This window comes from Dryas octopetala, chromosome 5 (assembly GCF_963921425.1).
Source record: "Dryas octopetala chromosome 5, drDryOcto1.1, whole genome shotgun sequence".
In the NCBI taxonomy this organism is placed as follows: Eukaryota; Viridiplantae; Streptophyta; class Magnoliopsida; order Rosales; family Rosaceae; genus Dryas; species Dryas octopetala.
Window position 1 is genome coordinate 11,774,680 of NC_141370.1, and position 23,827 is coordinate 11,798,506.

At 35.6% G+C, this 23,827-nt stretch overlaps 3 protein-coding genes across 5 annotated transcripts; 2 read left to right on the forward strand and 1 right to left on the reverse strand.

The window, feature by feature from the left end:
- The first annotated feature begins 7,276 nt into the window (after positions 1-7,276).
- On the forward strand, positions 7,277-9,094 carry LOC147284322 (O-Glycosyl hydrolases family 17 protein). The gene is made up of 3 exons (XM_086245289.1): positions 7,277-7,340; positions 7,522-8,784; positions 8,891-9,094. The coding sequence occupies exons 1-3, from the start codon at positions 7,277-7,279 to the stop codon at positions 8,920-8,922; spliced, it is 1,359 nt and encodes a 452-aa protein (XP_086101415.1). The 3' UTR covers positions 8,923-9,094.
- A 2,060-nt stretch (positions 9,095-11,154) lies between these two features.
- LOC147284323 (uncharacterized) lies at positions 11,155-13,346 on the reverse strand. The gene is made up of 5 exons (XM_086245331.1): positions 13,237-13,346; positions 12,594-12,698; positions 12,413-12,485; positions 12,176-12,241; positions 11,155-11,482 (listed from the first exon to the last, which is right to left on the reverse strand). The coding sequence occupies exons 2-5, from the start codon at positions 12,623-12,625 to the stop codon at positions 11,399-11,401; spliced, it is 255 nt and encodes an 84-aa protein (XP_086101457.1). The 5' UTR covers positions 12,626-12,698; positions 13,237-13,346; the 3' UTR covers positions 11,155-11,398.
- Positions 13,347-18,434: 5,088 nt separating this feature from the next.
- LOC147284324 (phototropic-responsive NPH3 family protein NPY4-like) lies at positions 18,435-23,827 on the forward strand. 3 transcript variants are annotated; one of them, XM_086244859.1, is made up of 6 exons: positions 18,435-18,652; positions 19,182-19,688; positions 19,786-19,910; positions 20,823-20,892; positions 21,346-22,518; positions 22,750-23,827. In XM_086244859.1, exons 3-6 carry the CDS (start codon positions 19,849-19,851, stop codon positions 23,335-23,337), a joined length of 1,893 nt encoding a protein of 630 aa, XP_086100985.1. In that variant the 5' UTR covers positions 18,435-18,652; positions 19,182-19,688; positions 19,786-19,848; the 3' UTR covers positions 23,338-23,827. The 3 variants fall into 3 exon arrangements, with proteins under 3 accessions (XP_086100985.1, XP_086100982.1, XP_086100983.1); XM_086244856.1 differs by having other exon boundaries at positions 18,436-18,652; positions 19,182-19,910; XM_086244857.1 differs by lacking the exon at positions 18,435-18,652 and adding an exon at positions 18,689-18,799 and having other exon boundaries at positions 19,182-19,910.

Consider the following 23,827-nt stretch of genomic DNA (forward strand, 5'->3'; position numbering starts at 1 on the left):
AATTACTCGAAAAATTCAACATAATATATAAGGGTTCCATAAAATTTGTAAGCCCTAAAGCTAAAATATTTTGAAAATCCGGAACAATTACTTCATTTATCTACCCTCAAAAGTGAGCTTAAAAAAAATAGTACTAATACATTTTCTTACTATTGATTTACTAAAATAAGTTATTTTGATGTTTTATTTAGTATATATTTTTACAGCGGGGTAGCTTTTAGAAATGGCAAGGAATGACAGTGAGAATCTACTTTGGTTGTTTTGCAAATAATAAATGGACGATGATGACCATGTAGTGGTACTGTGAGTCTGTGGTAGTGATTTTAAAAAGGTGCCACGTTGATGTCTCTTGTTGTCCATTTTTAATTGTTTTCACCTTTCGTTGAGGCCGAGGACAAGGTCCAAGAGCAAGGCACATATTCCATTCATGTCTCCACTTCCTGCCGTTGGATCCTGTGTCTCCCTACTTTACTGCCTTTAAAGTCCCCAGCCTCGTGCCCTAATCCCCTGCAAACGCGACCACACAGCCATACAGTGCGGTCCACAAGGCAACCCCCACGTGTCTTTCTTATTGGATTGGCTTCTATCTTTGGATATTGGACGGTTACGACACAATTGGAATTGGGTCAGCTACGATGAGTTTGAGGTTTGTGTATTTTCTATTTGGGTCCATTTAGAGTAAGCATATAATATTAAGCTATTAACTTCATTCGGGCATAACTGTTGGTAATATATTACAACTGCATTAATTTACATTGATGTAAATTTAGTTTTGGATTAGGGATGTCCACATGTAATTTTGGGGCAAGGTTAGTTTAACTGTGTTTTTCTTTTATACCAATGAAACTCATATGATCCACTCTTTTATTAGATACGAGATTATCACATTAAAATCTGGCTCATTTAACATGAGAGACAACATATTTAATGATTAAATTTAACATGATTATGAAATCAATAATTCATTAAAGTAACTCAGATGTATTGTCTCTCACATGTCCTTCATGATAAGTCCCTTATATGAGTCCAAAGATATTATTTTCTTGTAGTGGTATGTAAACATTCAAAGGTTAATTACACTTTACACCTTCTAAGTTTGAGTTGTTTTTCACTTTGCATCTTGACCTTCAAAACTCTATAATGTACACCTTAACGTTAGCTCCATCTTTCAATTTTTACCCTCCAATTAGTTTGATGCTCTTGTGAGATGTTATTTGCTTACATAGAAATTATGATATTCAAGTTTTCTTATGTGCCAAGTAATGTCGCGTCCATCCTTATTTAAGTTAGGGTATGTACTATGTGAGATGGCGCACGCACCTGAATAATTTAAACAATAAATGAGTATTTCATTTTACAAAAATGTCCTTAACATAATTCAAAGTAAGCACCTTGTCGCACCACATAAGAAAACATGTGGGCCTTCATCAAATGCCACGTAAGAAAACATATGGGTCTTATAACTTCAATGGTAAGCAATTTACACTTCGAAGTAATTTTACCTAAAATGCCTTGGGCACTTTTAGGTAATTTTGAGATGTCTTGCACTAAATTTGGAGAAAAGTTGGATGGGCTCTAAGTTAACGTTTTGTTCTTTGTGCTTTCTTAGTTTCTTTCTCTGATAGATTGATCCACCGACCCTCTGTATATCTCCCTCTCTCTTTTTTGTGAGGGACCTGCACACGCCCAAGAGCATATATGCTTTATCACTTTTGTTTGTTCCTTTTTCTTTTGTAATTAATTGTATTTGTAAGGACAATGTTATCCTCCTGTATGTGGTTTCTAGTAGACTAGTTCTATGAGACAAGTGAGGAAGGAGTGGCTGTTGAATAAAAAATTTCTTGCAAGTTTTTGTCAATGCTCATATGTCCACTTGTCCAGATCTCCAATTGGCCAAAGGCTGTCCAAATTGTGCTTTTGAATTTCTAAAGTCCCTTCATTTAATTTTCTATTTTATTGTTTCTTGGGCATGACCCTTGCCTCCTTGGACACAGGAAATTATTCCATATACCAAGGGATCATGTCATTGATGTGTACATGATATGTTTTTCCATGTTAACCAACAAATGCATATTTTATACAAAAACAAAAACGAAGACAATGACAATAAACCCAAAAATTATGGAGTGCAAATTTAGATCGAGAAAGATAAACAAAAGAGATAATGTGAGGAATAATGATTTAATGATTATTACACATCTGTGATTATGTGCTTTGAAGATTTAGTATAATTAGTGATTAGTTACATCTGACAATTATGTCAAAAGAAGTTATTTACATAATTTTTATTTATATGTTACTTGTAAAATGTGAATATACCACTACAAGAAATTAATACATACAAGTTCAAAATCTGAAACTATAATTGTAATTGTCAATAAATAACATCTGAGAATTATATCTAACAGTTTCTAGTTGACCTTTTAAACATTGAACACTCTTGTAATTATTAGTCAATAACATGAACCATATTCAAATAAATTTAAAGCGCAAATGATTTTTTTTTTTTTATCAATATAAATTAGTCTCTATGAGTTTTTTTAATGTTAACTACAAATATGTTACCATTTTATACCATATATATGACATATCAAGCATAGTAAGTCACTTTATACACCATGTCATCGAATACAAATATATATTTTTATGTTCCAGAAAGTGAGTAATGTACTTCACTTGTCAAATAAGTCCAGTAACATAATATAACTTATGTTGAATTTGAATAACAAATTCACATAAGAATCACGATAATTAATTATCTAAATTTGTAGTTTAACTTAATAAGTATTGAAAGAGAACATATGATAACTTACCGATTAAAAAACATGATCCTCTCAACTACTGAAAACACACAAGATATTACCGTCTCAGCAGCGTATACATGTTTTGGGCCTTTTGGCTAATATATTTTGCTTCTGACAGAGTGTAAACAGGTATATATTAATATATCAAGAATAAGACCAAAGGGCCAGTCCTTAATTACATATTTAAGCTGATTACCAATTAATTGGCTGTTTTAATTAGTTGCTATATTTTAGATCCTATTGACCGACAGTTGTACTAGGTGTTTGAGGTTTTTTTTGGGAAAAACTTGGTGTTTGACTTGATCCATCTTAAAAATGTACTTTTGGCGATATTTTATTGTTACAATTATTCATATAAGCTCTAATCATGATTCATGATACCCTTTTAAATCATTGAAAAGGGTCCTCATACAACCTAGCTTATTGTAGTATTATGCATAATATTATTTATTGTGGTTGTGACAGCATTATCAAACAAAACAACAAATAATCGATCAAGATCCGTTATTAGTGGCGGAATGTGCTGTGTGATTTATTTGCCAACTTGGGGTCCTACTGTCTTGGAAGCAATATTAAGCTTATGGACTCTACCAATAAACCACTGGGGGTATCATAATTTAGCAACAGAGTTTTCAAAAAGGAATCAGAATGTTCTTTTAAAATTTACAAAATAGAAAAAAGCAGTGGTTATTTTTGGCAATTTGGGTCCAATTTTCTAGGAAGACAAATTAAGTTCATCACAACTACAAGGCATGTGGTACATAAACCCTATTCAGGAGCCGGTTGAATATATAACAGGAATAGTTTTTTTATTTTTTTCGCAAGATTTAACGAGAAAAGTTAAATTGTAAAGAATGAGTTAATAATATATTTTAAATGAACCAGTATTTTGCTTTATGAGTAGCTTGATTAGTCTCATCCTATTGGTATACATAATAAACAGTGGAGGATCTCCTCAAACTATAACTCTTATATCATATTTGAAAAAACCACTAAATTCTCAAAAATTGAAACAGTTAGGAAGTAAGTAAAGAATGCATGCATACAATCCCCGTTTAGATGATGGACAAATTTTGAACACCAGTGAGTATTAATTGTATTCAATTATTAGACATAATACAATTGGTCATTGAGTTATTAATTTGAAAAATTACAAATCTAGCAATAATTACACATTATCTTTCATAATTACTCAAAATTTCTTCCTCGTATGAACAACTGACAATGTATACAAGTTGGTGAAACTCAACCATTCAAGGTAATGTGGCAAATAGAGGCTACCGGAGGTTCTAATCTCATGGGCCACGTCAAGCATCTGGCTTTGCTTCATGGCCATGCAATGAGAAAAGTAAATGGCAGATGGAGGGAGGCATTAAACTAATTTCCCGCTAATAATAATACCACAAACAATATCAACATTAATCATTCATGAAAAATCTGAAAACACACGCCAAGTATGTCCGGATATCATCTTTCTTTTTATTGGGTACCTACATATATAATTAGGACGATAGATTCATTCACAAGAATGCAATAATTGATTGCAATATGCCTGGTACCTTCCTAGTTCCTACAAACACACTTCTTAAATGCGTTTGCACAATATTACATGTACAAAATGAGCAGAAAGTTCACTTGTTTAGTTATTTTTTTTTATTCCTTCTTCTTAAATATTTGTCATTTCTAAGAAAAGAAAATTACATAAAACCCTTTTGGGCACACCTAAAACTAAATTATCGATAGACATGAAAGTGAAAGGACAAAAATGAGACCATAAATAATAATATGACATATGATGCCCAAGTGATGCCAAATAAATATGCATGATAGGAGAGGGTCTTCCATGGGGCATGTCCCAGTGGGGTCTATGTGGGTCCCACCTCATGTGAGAGGTGCCCCACTGGGGCATGCCCCCATTGAAGATTTATCCTGCATGATAGTGGTGGAGTGGAGGCCATGCAAGGAAGTGATGTTCTTAGGCACTTATTACACCGGACTCCCTAGTCCCTAGTCCCTAGTCCCTAGTCTAAGATTGTAGACCAAACGCGCGCATGAAAAGAATAACAAAAAGAACAAAAATAAAGTAAGGCACAAACAAAATAACCCCAACAATCCATCAAATCAACAAAGTAGAAGATGAGATTACAACTTAAAGAGCAAATAGGCTCATCTCTTGCACTAAAATTATAATCTCTATTTTTGTAAGAATCATCCCTGAGGTCCAAAATCCAAAAATCAGACCATATCAAGTTATATACTAGTGTGTGCTTGAACATACCTGTATAAATAAATAAATAAACGACTTATAAAATAGATTATATTTTGAGCCAGAGTGAGCCCAAATAAACAATACAAGCGGGCAGACCCAATCGAACAAAGCATTGGGCTAGGGCGGCCCATGACCTGATAAAATTGAATAATTGGATCACGACCAAAATATGACTCCTTGTTTAGGGGCATTTTGATTTGGGATTTCAGTTTCTATTTGCATCGAACTGTTGGCTCTTGCAATAATTAGCTCTCCAAGGCCCATGTGTAAGAAGTTTCTAGTTAACAAGGCGACACTCACATGTTTACTAATCCGTAATCGGATTAGAAAGAATTGGATTGATAAGGAATTGGATTGAGGAAGAGTCAAAATCCGGATTCCCATTGAAGCTATTTACTAAATTATCTGGAATCAAAATAGGAATGGTATCAATTCTATATAAGTTGTTTACTAATTCACCGGAATCGGAATTGAAACCAATTTGATTACTAAAATGCCCTTGTTTTAAATAAATTATAGAAATAATGTGAGGGTATCATAGGAAAAAAAGTTGGACTCATGATGGGTTGTTTCTCCAGGAATCAGAATACCTCCCCCCACACAAGAATCCAATTCCTCCAATATAAGGAGTTGAGTTCCTGATATCATGTGGGCCCCACTTGTATTTTTATTCCCATATAGTTAGTAAACACATGAGTAGCTCGTAATCGGAATCCAATTCCTTATTTTGATTCCGATTACGGATTAGTAAACATGTCATCACTTCTGTAACATTACCTTCATATACATTTAAACGTGTTAAGCGGGTTATCAGATCAACCCGACCTGTTTATTAAACGGGTTACATGAGTTGTATTGTGTTATTCGTTTAATAAACAGGTTGTGTTCGAGTTTAAGTTTTAGGACCCGTTTATTAAATGGGTGGTGTGTGTTGAGTGATTTTTTATAATGATTGACCTCAACACGACCCACACAACCCATTGCCACCCCTATATACATTCACCTAATTTTATTTTATTTCAATAATTTCTCGCAATAATCACTATATAATATGAGATCTATATAATTTAGGGCCCTAAATATTTGGGATTCGAGACAATTATCTCATTGGTCTATTCTTTTAATGCTGGACTGCTTGATACAATGAACTTGCTTCCTCCTTATCACTTGGGAAACTTTATGCAATTTGCAAATAACATTTTGAGAAAAGGGTACATAAATGAAAAATAGAATTTTATTATAGAATAGGTTCAACTGTTCAAGGCTCAATCCTTAAAATAAAAAAATAAAAAAACAATGAAGCTTTTTTACTTTGGCCATAAGTAAATCCCAATGTTGAGCAAAAAAAAAGGTAAATCCCAATGTGACATGAATAGATGATTACCAATGTTTTCTTACTTGATTGACAATCAAGTCTCTTTCTTTTTCTCTGGGCTTTGCAAGGAAAAAAAGAAAAAGGAAACAAAAGGGTCTGTATCGTCTGATTAACTTGGCCCACAAGTTGCCAGTTCACTTTTCAAGCGGGTCCCAGAAATCCAGTCAATTTTTTGTCCTTTCTTATATCTGGGCCCCACTTACCCAGTGCCTTTCTTTATGCCTTGGTCAATAGTGCCCACTGGTCTTATGAAGAAAACGGCTACTGTTGACTGTATAAGGAATACGATGCATTTCCACGACGACGTTTTGAAGGCATTTCTAGTAGTTTTGCTGAATAAGGTTTATTCTCTCAGCTGTCTTGTGGGTTCAACCAAACAGTAACTGCACAGTAGAGTACGACAAGGACAACTCTCTCTCTCTCTCTCTCTCTCTCTCTCTCTCTCTCTCTCTCTCTCTCTCTCTCTCTCTCTCTCTGTGACTGTTGTATGTGGAGGGCAGGAGAGATACACAATCTGGGTTTGTTGGGTGTTGGGCTTTGTCAATTTTCACACTTCCCACACCACCTTTTGTTCTTCCACGCGTCCCAATATGGCCAGAGGGTAGAGCAAGGACAATACCCTTTTGGTAATTTGGTTCCATAGTTGGTTCTACTTCCCTAGGCAATGAATGTATTGGATACTCTGCTCCATTGCTTCTTTCAAATTTCATTTGCTTTTTATGCTTTTTAAAGCATCATTTTTTTTTTACCTCTGTAGTCTGTACAAGTCTACAACCACCAAAACAAGAGAGAAAAGAGAGGGAGTTTCAGGCACTGCTTGCAACACCAATGGTGAAGATGGTGTGGCTCATCTTCCACCTTCTAATTCTCTTCTCTTTGGATCTCACTACTGGTAAGCAAGCTTCCAACCACTTCAAATAATGTCCCATTTTGTCCCATTTTGTTAATGTCATTGTTGTTTTCTTCTCTTCTTCTAGCTAGTGCCATTGGTCATTGGGGGTTTCTTGTCATTTTTCTTTAGCTTTTCTACAATGAATACCTTATTCTTAGTATTTGTTTCTATGCCGGTGCAGGGCAAAAATCTATTCAACTCTTAAACCTCTATGACACAGTCCCAGAGCTACTTCAACAATGGTCTCACTCTGGCCATCCTATAGCTGTTTCTGTGAGTGCTGGAGGCCTCAGTGAGGTATCAAGCAGTGTTTTAATGGCTGAAACTTGGCTCAGAACCCATGTTCTAGCTCACTACCCTGCCACTCCCATCACCACCATTGTTGTGGGTAACTCTGTTCTCTGCAACAAAAGGCAAGAGCACAATCTGAGTTTGGTCCTACCCGCACTCAAGAACATGTATCACTCTCTTACAAGGTGGGGTCTTGAGAAAGATATCAAAGTCTCAGCTGCTTTCTCTTCTGGCTGCTTAAACCCCAAATCTGACTTGTATAGAGAGGATGTGACTGAGAAATTTCTGAGGCCTTTGCTAGAGTTTCTCCAGGCTACAAACTCAACCTACTCTGTGAACCCACCTCCAAATTTCTCACCTTTACCTGATGAGACTATGAGGTTGGTGACTGCTCACTCAGAATCTCTAAAAAAGCTTGGATGTTTGGAGCTCAACAAGATCAATGTGATAGTCACTCACCCAAAAGAGAGAAAACCCTGGAGCAGAAAGCTCTCTTCCATGGATTCCAGTCTCATAGACCCATTTCCAGAAAGACCAACCCCACTCCCAAAAATCTCAGAAGCCCCACTTCACTCCTCTATTGGTTTCTCTGTTCCTGCCAATGTAGCCAATAACCCTCATCCTCCACAACCCCAAATAGCATCTCCACCACTCCAAATGTCTTCCCCACTACCCAAAATAGCCTCACCACCACCACCCCAAATGCATTCCCCAAAAGCCCAAATAACCTCACCACCCCCACCCCAAATGCCTTCCCCACAACCCCAAATAACCTCACCACCCCTAATGGCTTCACCCCCAGATATTGCTCCTGTTGCTGATCAAGCCACTCCACCTTTTGCCTTCACATTGCCCCCATGCAATCCAACATGGGCGGCACGAGCCCCAGCTCCTGAAATAGGGGTAGTGCATAAGCTGTGGTGTGTTGCTAAGCCTACTGTTCCTGCAGACACACTGCAGGAGGCCATGGACTATGCCTGTGGAGATGGGGGTGCTGATTGTCAGGAGATTATGCCAAGTGGGAACTGTTACAATCCTGATTCCATTGTAGCCCATGCTTCTTATGCCTTCAATAGCTACTGGCAGAAGACCAAGAGGAATGGAGGGACTTGCAGCTTTGGTGGCACTGCTATGTTGATCAATAATGACCCAAGTAAGCCTTTTTCCTTGTTGATTAGTTTGTCACACTTGAATTTTTTCAATAAGAATCAGTAATGTTGGTCTTTTGCAATCTTGCTTATATGGAGTTGCTCTTGCAGGTTTCAATCTCTGTCGTTTTGTTCTCACCTGAATGCACTAGGAGTGACAACTGAGACTGTCGGCTGTTTTTCTTTGATAGGACTGAATTATGGGAAGTCTGATTCTATGGCGACCTAGTAATTTTGTAAACCTTAATTTTTGTTACTAATTTAGTGGTCTGCATTCGGAGAAAATTATTTAGTTCTAAGTAGTTATCTGGTATCTATGCACAATAGAAAAACTCGTTTGACTTGTATCCTTGATATATATTCTGCTATAATCAGAGAGATGCATGCAGCTTATTGGGGAGCTTCATTATGTAGAAAATAGACCACCTGCCATTTGGAAATTTTAAGTAGGACACGTGTTCATTGTTAGAATTAGTAACAAAGCCCCAGTGGCGGATCTGTAATGATTTGGTATGGGGTCAAGATAAAGGTTGAAGCCCATAGTCTGTTGGAAGAGCCTCCGAAAGTGCATTTAGCTCGCTTTGTTTTAAACAAATACATCAACCAAGAAAATATAATAAATTGTAGTATATTCCTTACATGAACTAAGAAATAAAATTTATTATAACCAAGCAGCCATCAAAAAAAAAAAAAAAAAAAAATTATTACAGGTGTTGTGCTCTGTAAGTTTTTTACCGAGCAAGATCATAATGATGAAGTTAACAAATTCATTTGAATAACATCGAAAAATAAAAGGCACCTAAATATTTGCATGAAGAAAACCTACACCTATATTCAAAAATAGAGAAAGAGAAATGTTTGTAGGGGGCATGCCATAGAAATGTGAACACATATTTGCATTAAGTTGTTCTCTACATCCCCTGAATGGATTTTTTAAAGTAAACTCTCAAATACAATAAAAATAGAAAATACATAATACATGCAACATTATTGATCAAATATCAATATCAAGGAAATAGAAAACAAAAAACTGCATAAACTTACCCAAAAGTAAAGCCCAAGTTCTGCGGGAAGAAATGTAGGGGAAGAGGTTTGGGGGGGAGGTGGAGAGTGGCTATGAGAGTGGTGGGAAGTTGGGAACAGACCACCGTTTTGGCCATTTTACAAGTGAAATCCTAAATCCAACATCTTTGTCACGTGATTCAGCCTTTCTTCTTCTTCAGTTTAGTTTTTCTCTTTGTGGCATTTTCACAAGCACCTTCAACTCGTCTTTGCCCCTCCATCTTCAAGCATCAACCATGGTTTCATAGGGTAAAGATTGTTCGCATAGGCTAAGTTTTCAGAGTTCATGGGTCAATTGACCCCGTTGACCCTATTGTACACCCCTGACAAAGCCTAATCACTGTTATAGTTTGACCACTTATGAAATTATTGAGGTGATTAATCAAAGAGAAACTAAAGTCTACTGGTGGACTAAAACTTCTGTTAAATCGAAAAAAACTCTGAACTAATTCAAATGTGTTATTTCTAAATTCCTAAGCTCCTGTTTTGGTATTTTATTTAAAAACTTTTTTTTTTCAAAATAAAAAAAACAAGTTTTAGTTAAAAAAACGTGTTTGGTATACCATTTTCAAAAACAATTTTTAGAAAAAAAAATTCAAAAACATGTCTTTTTAAAAAAATGATAAAATATCATTTTTTTCATTTTTTTTTATTTTCATTCTTTCTTAGCTGTTATTATTTTTTAAATTTAAAAATTATTTTCAAATTTTAAAAATTAATTTTGAAAACTCACTTTTTTAAAAAAAAATTGAGTAAGATACCAACCGGGTCTAACTTTTTCACTCAAAGAGAGTTGGTGACATTTATTTGACATAATGCTTAGAATTAATTGTCCAGATCTCAATTGTCCATTCATATGTAAGGCTAGTTGGCTCCATTATCTCCATAGCTGCCATCATCCCCCCTCTAATGACTAATGACCTTTAAATTTTTAAATAAGTTTGAATCAGGTTTGGCTTAATATTTAGCGCACCATGTTGATGTCCAAACATCAAATTTTCGGTCACCAAAAAGATATGTTATATGGACTTCCAAATGAACCACAACATAAATATTCCAAGCACTCAGATGCTGGAATCTTGTGTGGGTGAAAACAAGGGAGATAAAGGGAAAGAGCGCAATGGAAACATGACCTGCCAATCTCTCTAACTATGGCACAACAAAAATATTATCAATCTTCATGGTCATTGATGCTGCAAGTGGCCTGGCAACAAATTGAACAAAATTGGTGCTGCAGAAAAAAAGAAAAAGAAAAAAAAAAAGAGAGTATATTATCACTGTAAATCTTATCAATCATTAATCTGTAAGATCTTTGATCTATACAAGTGTACAATGTACAATACGGAATCGGTCATAATTTGTATACTATGCAAATTTTATTTGGATCTTGAACCGTCAATGCAGCATCTGACTTGTTGCATTCACTCTCCCCAACAATTTTATCAGCTTGATAACACAACTTTCACTCAAAACTTTGCTGAAGTAGTAAAAGGAGGTACAATATTCCAAAATTATATATACACTTGTTCAACAATATGAAAACAAATCTTGAAATCATCAGTGTTCATTGCTAGTTGTAGTGACTATTGCACGGGAGTTTCCAGTTTCACGTTCATCTTCACCTTTACTACAATCTTCATTCTACAGAAAAGTACACAGATTAGACAAACCAAGAAGTAAAAAGTAAAAAATAAATAAAAATCAAACGGCCTGACAAGGATCAAAATAACAGTATCCACCAACTACAGGAAAGGTATAACAGTGCAAAAATCAGCTTGAACATTCTATGCTGACTGAATAACAAACTATGGATTTTTCTCGGCCACAATCATGACCACGAATTTGTCAAAGGTTAATTATATACATCAAAGGTTGCTGCTAGCCTGCTAGTATTCATCAAACCATTTGCTTCCTATATCAGTTATTTCTCAGTCCAAATTAAGTGCTTCATCTATTTGTACTTTATTTCAATATATCCCCCAATTAATCCAAAAAAAAAAAAAAAGTTTAAATTTGTTAGGTCCCTCTCAGATACATAAGAAACTGTAGCATCTAGTATATTTCCACTTAGAATAAATGTGATCACTCTCCACGCTGTAATATCTGTAACTAAAGGCCATCACAATGATAGTTGAAGATTGCGAATTTAAAAAATTTATTAATGGAATATGTCAATATGCTCATGAAAACCCTGGTTTTTAAACCCTTATTTGTTCCCCAGGTTCTCATATAAAAATAAAATAATATACACCAACAGTTCAGAAAATTTAAAATAGATGGTCCAAAATTTGAGAATCCATGTAATACTACAGCAGAATCAAGAAAGAAGTATACCTTTTTAACTTTACCATGAGCCGACATAATCTCATAAAATTTACGCATCAGCATTTCTTCTTCTACCTGCAAATTGTACATCAAGAATCTTCAGTACCACACTAAATCAATACTATCTAGAATCTGCAGATTGCACATCATACTTTCCTATAACAACAGACATGCACATTTTAATTCAATTCGGTTGTAGACTCAGCTACATAATTATAAATCTAACTAGGGGATTTGAGGAACAACCTGCAGCTTATGCAATTCATGTGACATTGATCTGTAGGTGTCCATAAGAACCTCATTCTGCTTCTCCAAATGCCTATACACACAGAAGTAAAAATAATATAATTTGTAAAATTAAAGCTACATGTATGAAGACTGAATTTCATATAAAGAAAATTGATTGAAAAAAAAAAAAAAAACTTACTTCAATATCTCTCCAGTGAATCTAGGGTCCATTATAGTTAAAAATAGGAAACCCAAGTTGGTAATGCGATCTTAGGACAAAGTTTGGTGCCCAGATTAATTCAAACTGAAACACCAATCAAGCAAAAGAATAAATCAAACATATTCAAACGAAAATCCAAGTATCAAACCCAACACTAACAGAAAGTCTAAACAATAAGACAATCTCACAGTTGAACAGCCTCTTCTTAAAGAACTATAATGAATTTACACCCAGAATCTAAGATAATCTAAGAGCTTATCACAAATTCAAAGCCTAAGAGAAAAAGATAGATTATAAGTCATAAGTCATAACAGAACAGATTCATACCCTAAATTAAAAATCACAAATAAAACATGATTTTAAGCAATAACACAAGGGTTCATCACTAATTAGAAATGCTCACAAAATTAAGACAAAAATGCTCATAATTACATAAGAACATCTGTCATTCTTTGAATCTCAGATACCAAATCACGAGCAATTTCACATAATAATTTCAACATTCCTCACAGTCAGTAAATTAACTAACTTCATAATATTTCCAAGCCAGGTCCGAAAATATCACATATAAAAAATAAAAAAACTTGGGACATGGGAAATTTTCATGAAATCTGAAACTCACCTGCAGATGGCTAGAATGCAACTCAACGGCGGCTCAAGAGTGTCGACGACGCCAACGCAGAGAACTCAACCACTGCGCCAATTGAAAAAACAGTTGAGTATTTGTGGCGGTTTTGGAAGAGAGACAGTCCAATAACAAGAGAGATGCCCTATGACGGTTGAGAAGGTATTGGGCTCACAAACTCAAAGCCCAATTCAAGACCAAAATCCAAATCTGCACAGCAAAGTGCAAAACAGAGCCCTGAACTCTTTTTATTTCTTGGGCCTTCTAAATTCACCTATGAATTTCATCAGTATACCCCACTTACTCACAAATTCTAAATTTTATCTTTCAGTCATTGCTTTTTATTTTTTTGGTTGCTAAATTGGAAGAGATCCAACCATTGATTTATCTTCATCTTAATTCATTTTTTTTTTACCCTTTTGCTCCATTTGGGCTAGCCCAAGAACTTTACACTCTCCTTATTCCTGACACATAAAATTTTGTCGAAAGGATTTTACAGGTCCAAAGCCCAACTTGGGTGGCCCATATTCTAGTAACACATATATATATTTTTTTTTGGGAGAATGAGAATCATTACAGCAAAATAGAAAGATACCACTAAAACAATAACTAATTAGTCTCTAACACCACCTTTAAGTTTAAAGAAGCCAATGTCTATTAAAATAATAATGTATGTTGTATTGTATTTGGTAAATAAAAGATTTTTTCTATTTAAGTAGGGAAAAATATTAAGTAGTAGGTGGCATTCTCAATTTTTTTTTTCAACTTACGTAACATTCTCACACTGTGTTTCACGACATTATAATTTTCTAATGCATGATATGCATGCCTCGTGCTACAGAAGTTGGGCAAAAAATTGAAAGAAACAATGGAGATAAATAGTATTTTCCATTACGTATTAACCCGTGGTTAGTAACCTATTACTTAAATTTGAAGCTAGTCTCTAATATAGGGCAGGATAGGTCAACTTTTTTAAATGAATACTCAAATGCTTTGTTATTGTGAGATTACAGAGATGAACGATAGGGTGTTGTACTGCGTGCGAGCGAGCAAGTTGTGCTGCTTTGCTTTAAGCAGAGAATAAAACCATGGTCATGATTGTGGTAACTACTTTGCAGGCACTCGACACAAAAGCTGTAAAGCTGAGAAACAAAGCCTAACTTTCAGGATTTGGGACCACAACTGCACAAAATTAAAGAGTCTTAAACAAGGATTAGGTCATGTCAATTGTCAACAAACCTAGTAATTAACAATAAAAATTCCCAATGTTTGACCAGTTTCTCTTAGTTTTCAGATTAGAAAAAAAAAAAAAAAAAAAAAGTTTTCAGCTCATGGGATAATTAGTTCAAAGGGAGCTGGAGCTGGGAATACAGATTTTTTTGGGGCAAAATTCTTTGAAATTTTGATATATGGTCGGAATTATTCTCTTATAAGACAGATACTTATGTTGTTACATTGTGAATTTAGATAATTGATTACCCTGAGTTTTTCTTGATTGAATAAGTAATCATGTTGTGATATTATATGGTAATAGCACATTACCCATATATAGATTCTATATGTGTAATTTATTTTACTGTCTAAGTTCACATATATATTATGAGAATCACTGCAGAATTCCTCTGTGTTATTGAGCCAGTGTCTCACTTTTCCTTTACATTCTACTTCTCTTGTTTCTACATATGCTTTGAGCACAAAAGCCTAGGTCCTCTCCCTTTCTCTGCAAGACTGCAACAAAAACATGCACCAACTTAAGCTTATTAATCTTTTTTTTTTTTTTTCTTTTTTTGTGAGTAAAATCTTTTCAGTTCTAAATTAACCAACCATCTTGTCACTATCTTTTTATGAGTAGCACTCTAATGAGGACTTAATTGAGAACTAACTTGAGGCTTAATTTACATATCAATTATTAGATCAGATATAGATGTTTGAGATGCATAGTGAGTTATAGTAGATGATGGATAAAACTATAAAAGAAATTAAAATCCTTTTACTATTCAGTTTGTGGCAAATGGAAGTAACCAAATCCTGTTTAATTAGCTAGCCAGCTAGTGAAATTGAAGTACTAGATCCTAAATTCTGTGCTCAACAAACACATCCTAACCTAACATTAACAAAGGCATAAAATGCAGTGCAAAATGATTATAAGTTGGTCCTCTTTCTGGGGTCACTATCATCAAACTAGCTAGTTGGCATGAAATTGAACTTTTCATTTTCTAAGTGCAATTTTTGTATGTTGTCTAATCTTGACAGGTATGATTTATCACCAAGCTAGGGATAAAGTACAAGAATTAAGGCCTCACTGAACCCCATTACAATGAATATATGAACTTTGGAAAAGATTCAGTCCAAAAAAAAAATGGAAAATATTTCAGCATCAAACTAACTAACTAAGGACTACAGATCACTGACTATCATGTTGATAATTTTGTTAAAGAATGCCAATAATATTTTCCAATTAAGTTATTGTCATGAAACATTCACTATCATAATTTGTCCATGATCCTCCCAAATTATATTAAGCATATATATATTGTTATTATTTATTATTAAGTTTCCAATGCCATTAACACAAATATGAGAATCTGTGGCCATGTGCCCTGCATAATGACCTGAATTCACACAAAGGCTTCTCCTTTATTTTGTTGTCTGCAATAATTAAGTCCTCTGATGAGTTGTAAATGCAGTTCTGTTCAACTCTGCATCAACCCAAAGCTTTTATTTGGTTGCTTTAATTTGGCATGAAATCACATAAGTAGCTAGCTACTTGAAGATATTTTTCCTTCTAGTTGAACCCAAGTGTGAATTATCTGGTTGTTTTAGAATGAAAAGTCACATATCATCTCTCTCTCTCTCTCTCTCTCGCACACACGCACACAACAAGATCCATAAATGGTCTTAAGAGTGGTCCCTTCCTCAAACTATAGGGAACTTTCCATTATATGCTGGAAGAAAATAATTTTATCAGAAAGAAACTATTAGATAATGTTGGGCAAAGAAGCTCAACGAGCAAGACCACATGGTATGGGTCACATATATTTCACATAGGCCAATTAAGTACAATTGGCATCCACAATGTTTCCTTTGCTATCTTCTCCTAGAGGGCACATCCCTATAAGTAATTCTGTGGTGTTCCATTGAGATTCTAAAAGTCCAACTTAGCAATGTGAGATTATTGTAGGACCTCTCTCAAGCTTTCAATGACCAGGACATGGAGTACTGCAAATTTGCAATGTGGGATAATGAACCCTTTTGACCAAACCATATATATTGCTTGTCCCAACCCGACCAATTCTCATGGAGAAGATTTTCCCAAAGATTGTGACTGAAATTTGTTTCACTAGTGGTTAAGAGTAGTCCAGACATTTGCTCAGGAATCAATCTCATCTTGCATAGATCTTGATATATAGATCTTAAATATGTCTATGATGATCAGGTGAGCCAAAGAGTTTTAGAAAATTTTATGTGCAGGGATATTAGATTCTTGATGCTGAGTAATACCAATAAACTATGTGAGCATTATTATGGGGATGTGTACTGAGGAGAATATGATAAAAACCCAAGTGATTGAATAAATTTTTGGGTTCATTTTAGTGACATTGGGGGAAGTGGAAGAGCAATGCATGTGAGTGAGGTGGAGGGAATAAAAAGATTGGATAAGAGAAAACGTTCTGGGCACTGGAAGAGAAGAAGAGAAATGTCCATCATTTTGATTGGACCAGACAATAAACAATTGGGATAATGATATCAAATTTTGCAGAATGCAAGACTGAGTTAAGTTGTGACCTGCTCTTGATTCATTGAACCAGCAATACCGCAACAATATTCAATACCAGTCTTGTGATTTCCAAGAGCATTCAGTTATTGTGAAATTTAATAATTTAGTCACACATGCATAATGGCATAACATTAGGGATTAAACTAAGGGAGATGCAATTGGCCACAAAAAAAAATTAAGGGAGATGCAAATATAGAGAAAATAAATAGTTAAATGCACACCAACATAAGGATTTACGTGAATTCACTCTTTTCTAATGTTATGCTTCCGAAGTTACTACGACCTTTTCATAGAAAAATGAATACAAGTTACAATCACTCTATCTTCATAGCCAAAACATTCTTATTTATAACATATAAGATTATGCATGGTTACATTAATATGGTATGAAGAAAACCTAAGATAACCTTGCCACTAAAGATTTAGAACTCTTAACTCATTGTTACTTGCTCAAGACACTAAGAGTCTTCTACCAATTTTCAAGCGCAAATCACATGTTTCTTTGGGCTCACTAGAATTAGTCTATTAGATAAGTTTCGCTCATGTGAAATTATTCAAGTTGCAAATTTCAAAGAAAAAACACTTTCTTATAATTTTTTATTCATGTATTTTGCCCCGATTATCATTTAAGTCCTTCAAGTTGAAATTTTTGTAGTTATATCTATATATATAGTTTGGTTTAATTTGCAATTTATGACGAAACCCGCCCAACTTTGTCTAATTTTTTAATAGGTGCAGACTTGGAAGCACATGGTACAATTGTCACGTTCTCATGATTCAAATGCTGCAATATAGCATTTCATGAATTAGAAAAAGTTGAATTTTTGTTTGATTACAAACTAAACCAAATTGCAGACTTTAGGGTATAAAGTAATTAAATGTGTAATTTTTTTGTTTAAGGTAGGTACCGTATAAACTATAAAGTAATTAAATGTATTAAAAGACCTTTTCATAAAATTAAAATGAGAGAATAGCAAACCTACCTCTCATTTTTAAGTAAAAAAAAAAACTTGTATGTCTCCGTTATAAGGAACGTAACATCACATGTAAGAGAATAACTTGCCTCTCTCTCTCTCCTCTTTCGCTCTATTTCTCTCTTACATGTGATGCCACGGAACAACCAAGTTATTCTCACGAGCAAAACCTATATTTCATAGGTTTTTACTTAGGAATGCTCATTGTAAGTTGTAGCCTTGTAGGTACCTCTCATACCACCAAAAAAAAAAAAAAAACCGTTGGATGTTGAGGTGTGAAGGAACGGAAAATGATGTGGTGGTGGGGACTGTGGTGCTGATTCAAAAGCGAGTTATGAGAGAGAGAGAGAGAGAGAGAGTGGGAAGTGGGAACAGACTGAGCTTGGCTCTTTGTGTTTTGTGTAGCTCTGGTGGCTGTCAAAGATAAGCAACCAGCTCATCTTTTCATGGGTGGTCTTTTTCTGGGTTTTGTTGGGTGGTGGTCTTTGTGCTTTGTGGGGTTTCTCTAAAGATATATCGTGCTCTCTCATCTTCATGCAGTGTCAGTGAACATTGTGTTTGTTTGTTTGTGCCACTGATTTTGATTCCTGAATCCTGGTACTTAACAAAGTGATTTCAAAGAGGAGAGAACGACTTCCACTGCCACCATTCAATTTTTAAGGTGGGTTCTGCACACTCCCTCTTGTTAGCTTGGATTCAATTACTTCTCTCTGTTTTTGCTTATTGCTTCATCACCTTCACACAATCATTTAGTTTCTTAGCTTTTTGCTCAATTTGGTTTGGGCTGCTATGCTTAGCTTCATTTGAGGTGGGTTTTCTGTTCTTTCTTGTTTTGGATTTCACCCAGCTAATGTTCATCTTGGGTTATGCTGGATTTCTCGCTTTTATTGTAAAATATGGCTCAAGGGTTTGTATTTGGTTTGCGTATTCAACATCTTCTTGAGTTGCTTTGGGTGGAATTTCAATGCTTTATTTAGTAAATGACATGGGATATTCTCGGGTTGATTTCAGCCTCACATTTTGAGTTCAATTCTTATAATCTTTCACTTCCACTTTATGTTTGAGACAAACTTGTTGGTATTCGATAATGATGCTCGCTTGTACACCCCAAACATTGATGCTTTTTGTCTACTTTCTTTGTGGTTAATTCAATTAATACCAAGAAATGTTTTGTTTTGTTTTGTATGCAGTTGTTCTGGTTTCAAAGAGAAGAAAGGAAAATAGAAAGGAACATTTTGTAAGGGAATTTGTGGGTTTCGGGTTCTGAACTCTGTGGGCCAAAAAGGGTCTTGGTGGTGTTTGACTGTGGGAAAAACAAGACAAAGAACTGATGAGAAGGCAAATATCTAGAATTACAAGGATAAACAAATAGGGGAAGGGCGGTGGTGTCAGTTTTAAGCAAGTGGGGGTTTCTCTGGCTATGAGAATTATATATGTTTGGGGTGGTTTGTTGGTGATGTCTTATGTCTCCTGAGCTGGCCCTGTTTCTCCGGGGTCCTTGGGTTGTGTAACCAGTTCAGGAAGCAACCCTCCCTTTTGGTCTCTTTTCATTCAAGTGAACAATTTGTTAAAAAGTCACTATAATCCATTTACTCTCACTTTCTTTAGCCTTGGTTTGTGGGAAAGATTCGGTCTAACTAAAAAAAAAACACCAAAGTTTCCTAAGATCTATTCTTCCTTTACCTTAAGCATCCAAGGTATTCAGCTGTTCAATCCCCAGTTTTTGTGTTTTCCTTTAAATTTTTTCCGGGGAGTTTTGATTTCGACTCGGCAATAGTGGTCAAGCATTTGCAGGCTTAGTGGATTTCAGGAATTGCAAGGAGGAAAACAAGGAGATAGATCTCTTCTTTGCCAAAGATGAAGTTCATGAAACTTGGATCCAAACCTGATTTCTTTCAGACTGATGGGGACAATATTAGGTGAGTGTGAGATCTTATTGTAGGCAGATGATTTACTTTGTTTTAGTTTTTGCTGCAAAATAATTTGTGGGTGTGCTATTATTAACCCAGTTGTTAGTATATTTATCCCTCTTCATTTTTTTCCCTTGAGATGTTTTATGTGCCATTGTCTAGGAGATAGGTACCTAGGTACTTTTCTGAAAAGTCGGATGTAAATTATATATGCTTTAGTGGAGGCACAAGGTTAATGGTAGAACATTGATCTATACAGTTCCAAATTTCTTAATAATCCTCTGCATATTTTAGACTCATTCACCTTTTCAAACATAGATTTGTTGAGGAATTATGATTTGACTTCCACATGGCCATAGCACTTTAGTGTTATCTTAAGTTCAACCGTTCCGTTTTGTTGAGCTTAATGGTTTTGAGGATGGAATACATTTGAGTTTGCTATCAATTTTACTAATTCTGTACAACTGTCTGTGAATGAATTTTAAACATCAAGTCAATTATGAAACAAAAATACTTATGTAGCTTGTATGTATGTATGCGTAAGTATTTATGTCTGTATGTCTGTATGTATACATTATGTATGCTCCATCTGCACTGGCTTTTCCTTATTGGGTGCCATCCCACAGTCATAACTCATAAGATAAAATCGTATTGTCCATGAAAGTTTGACTTTTCACTGTTAATGGTTCAGCAATCTTATGCCTTCTAAAGTAAATTTGCTAAATTATGATTAATCTAAAAGGTTATGAGTGGGCAGTCTGTTAAAATTAAAAGAATATTTACATGATTTCTGTATGAACTTTCTGCTTACCATAACTAATGTAATTTCTCATGTTATGTGTCTGCTCAGATTTCTCCCATTATTAAGTACATATTTTTTTGTCAAATTTATGGTTGACATGTGAAAATTTGTGCATCCAGGTACGTGGCAACTGAATTGGCAACTGACGTGGTTGTTAACGTTGGAGATGTGAAGTTTTATTTGCACAAGGTATGAAACCTGTTTGATTAAACAAGATCCTATATTTTGGTTAGTACCTTGTTATTTTCAGACATTATGAATTTACAGGTACACAATGATGTACTTCTCTGAACTCAAAAGTTCATAACCCAGCCAGGCTAGTGGGTCAAATTGTTCCAATTTCAGAATTGGTTGATTAGGGATCCACTACACATTGTTTTCCCTCAAATAGTATTCCAATCCAACCATGATTTTGATCCTATTTTACCAAATTGTCATTATTGCTATGGGTCCTTTGCTTCACCCTAGTTAAGGCTGGGGTCAAACCCATTGCAATCAAAACTACTTAACAACCCAAATTTGCATTGGATTTAGACACTCAATGATGGGATTTTGGGATACCAACAATATCTTAGTTGGATTGATGAGCTCTTTAATACAATACTTATTTGTCCATTCTAATATTCTGTGATGTTTCTGTAGTTTCCTCTTTTGTCCAAGAGTGCACGCCTGCAGAAACTGGTTGCAACTCCAAATGATGAAAACAGTGATGAAATCCACATTCATGACATTCCTGGTGGACCTGCTGCTTTTGAAATATGTGCCAAGTTCTGTTACGGTATGACAGTCACTCTCAACGCATACAATGTGGTTGCAACTCGATGCGCAGCAGAGTACCTTGAGATGTATGAAACTGTTGAGAAAGGAAACCTTATCTATAAGGTTGAAGTCTTCCTAAACTCAAGCATCTTCCGGAGCTGGAAAGACTCGATTATTGTTCTTCAGACTACAAGGTCTCTTCTTCCATGGTCTGAGGAACTTAAGGTGGTCAGCCATTGCCTTGACTCCATAGCATCCAAGGCTTCCATTGATACTTCCAAGGTGGAATGGTCATATACGTACAACCACAAGAAGCTACCATCTGAGAATGGGAATGATCAACACTGGAATGGTGTGGGAAAACAACAGATGGTTCCAAAAGACTGGTGGGTAGAGGACCTCTGCGGGCTTCAACTTGATTTATACAAGAGGGTGATTACATTAATTAAGACAAAAGGAAAAATCTCTGGTGATGTAATAGGGGAAGCCTTGAATGCATATACTGTCAGAAGGTTATCAGGTTTTAGCAAGGGTATGATTCAGGGCAGTGATGTCATAAAGAATAGATCATTGGTGGAGACTGTTATCCACCTACTTCCCGCAGGCTGTGTCCCTTGCAGTTTCTTACTTAAATTGTTAAAAGCAGCAATTTTGTTAGAATGTGGAGAAATGGAAATATGTGAATTGATGAGCAGAATTGGCCAGCGGCTTGAGGAGGCTACAGTTGCTGATCTTTTAATTCGAGCCCCAGCTGAGGAAGCAATGATATATGAAGTTGATATAGTGCAAAGGCTAATTGAAGAGTTTGTGGCACGTGATCGGAGTGCTCAGACTGATCCTTCAATGGAAACTGAATTCCAGGAAATTAGAAGCCCCATGATTCTATCAGATACTTCCAAGTTGAAGGTTGCAAAGCTGGTTGATGGCTACCTTGCTGAAATTGCACGTGATCCCAACTTACCCATGTCAAAGTTTGTCAGTGTTGCTGAAATGGTATCAAGCTCCTCAAGACCATCTCATGATGGAATTTACCGTGCCATTGACATGTATCTAAAGGTTTGTTTGTGACACTTTTGGTTAAGCTCTCACTCTTGGAACCATACCTCACTTTTGGAATCATTGTTCACCATGAAAGGCACTAAAAATTATCTTCATTTTTCTGGACTTAAATTTGTGCAATTGCAAGTTTTAGTCCCAACTGTGTGACTTACATACAAGCAAATAGCGGGGAACTTTTTTTAGTTTTGAACAAATTTGTGTTAACTGATACATTGTATGTTGGTGCAGGAACACCCGGGGATCAGCAAGAGCGAGAGGAAGAGAATATGCAAATTAATGGACTGCAGGAAGTTGTCTGCAGATGCAGGCATGCATGCTGTCCAAAATGAGCGGCTGCCCTTAAGAGTTGTTGTGCAGGTCCTTTTCTTTGAACAGGTTAGGGCTACAACATCATCAGGTGGAAACAGTACACCTGATGTACATAGGTCCATCAGGGCCTTACTCCCTGGTGGATCTCACGGGAGCTCAAGGTCCACTACAACCAACACAGAAGAGGACTGGGATGCTGTACCAACAGCAGAGGAAATCAAGGCTTTAAAGGGGGAGCTTTCTACTCTACGGTTAGGTGATGGGAATGGTGGAGTTGGCGATGACAGAAACGGGAATCTTGGTGCTAAAAATAATACTGAAAAAATTGCTGCCAGTAAAATGAAAGGTTTGCTCATGTCAAAAAAGATATTTTCTAAGCTCTGGTCAAGCAAAGAAAGGAATGGTGAAATTAGTAGTTCTAATACATCAGAGAGCCCTGGTTCTACTATCAATGCAGAAGAAACCAAATCCAGCCATTCAAGGAGTAGGGGGAATTCAGTATCTTAGTTACAGGCATGTTCAGTAGATTCAAAGCATACATTGTCGACTTGTAAAATCCTCTCGCTTATTTGACATCAGGAGATTAGAATCAACTGACATCTTTTAGCTGATTTTCCACTGGGATTTGGAGCAAAAGAGGTCCTATTGTTAGAGAACAAAAGAGCCCAGAAATTTCAGTTCTTATAAGAAGTGTTCATTATCACATTTTGTTCCTAGAATATGTAGTTGCTGGCATTTCAGTTCTATATGGATCTGATACTTCACACAGTTTTGCTGTACCTTGATCTTAAAAGAGTATAAAAGTTTCTTCTTGTAGTTGCTCACCATCCTTGGGGATTTGTTTGCTGTAGTGAGAATTAGCAAATGTCACCACTCATCTAATTTGAGCTGAGAAACTGCTTATTTCAATACCAGATGCCTTTGAGACAAATTTGCATGTTGTGTATGATGGATAAAACAATTTGTACCACATTTTTGGTACACCTAGCATTACTCT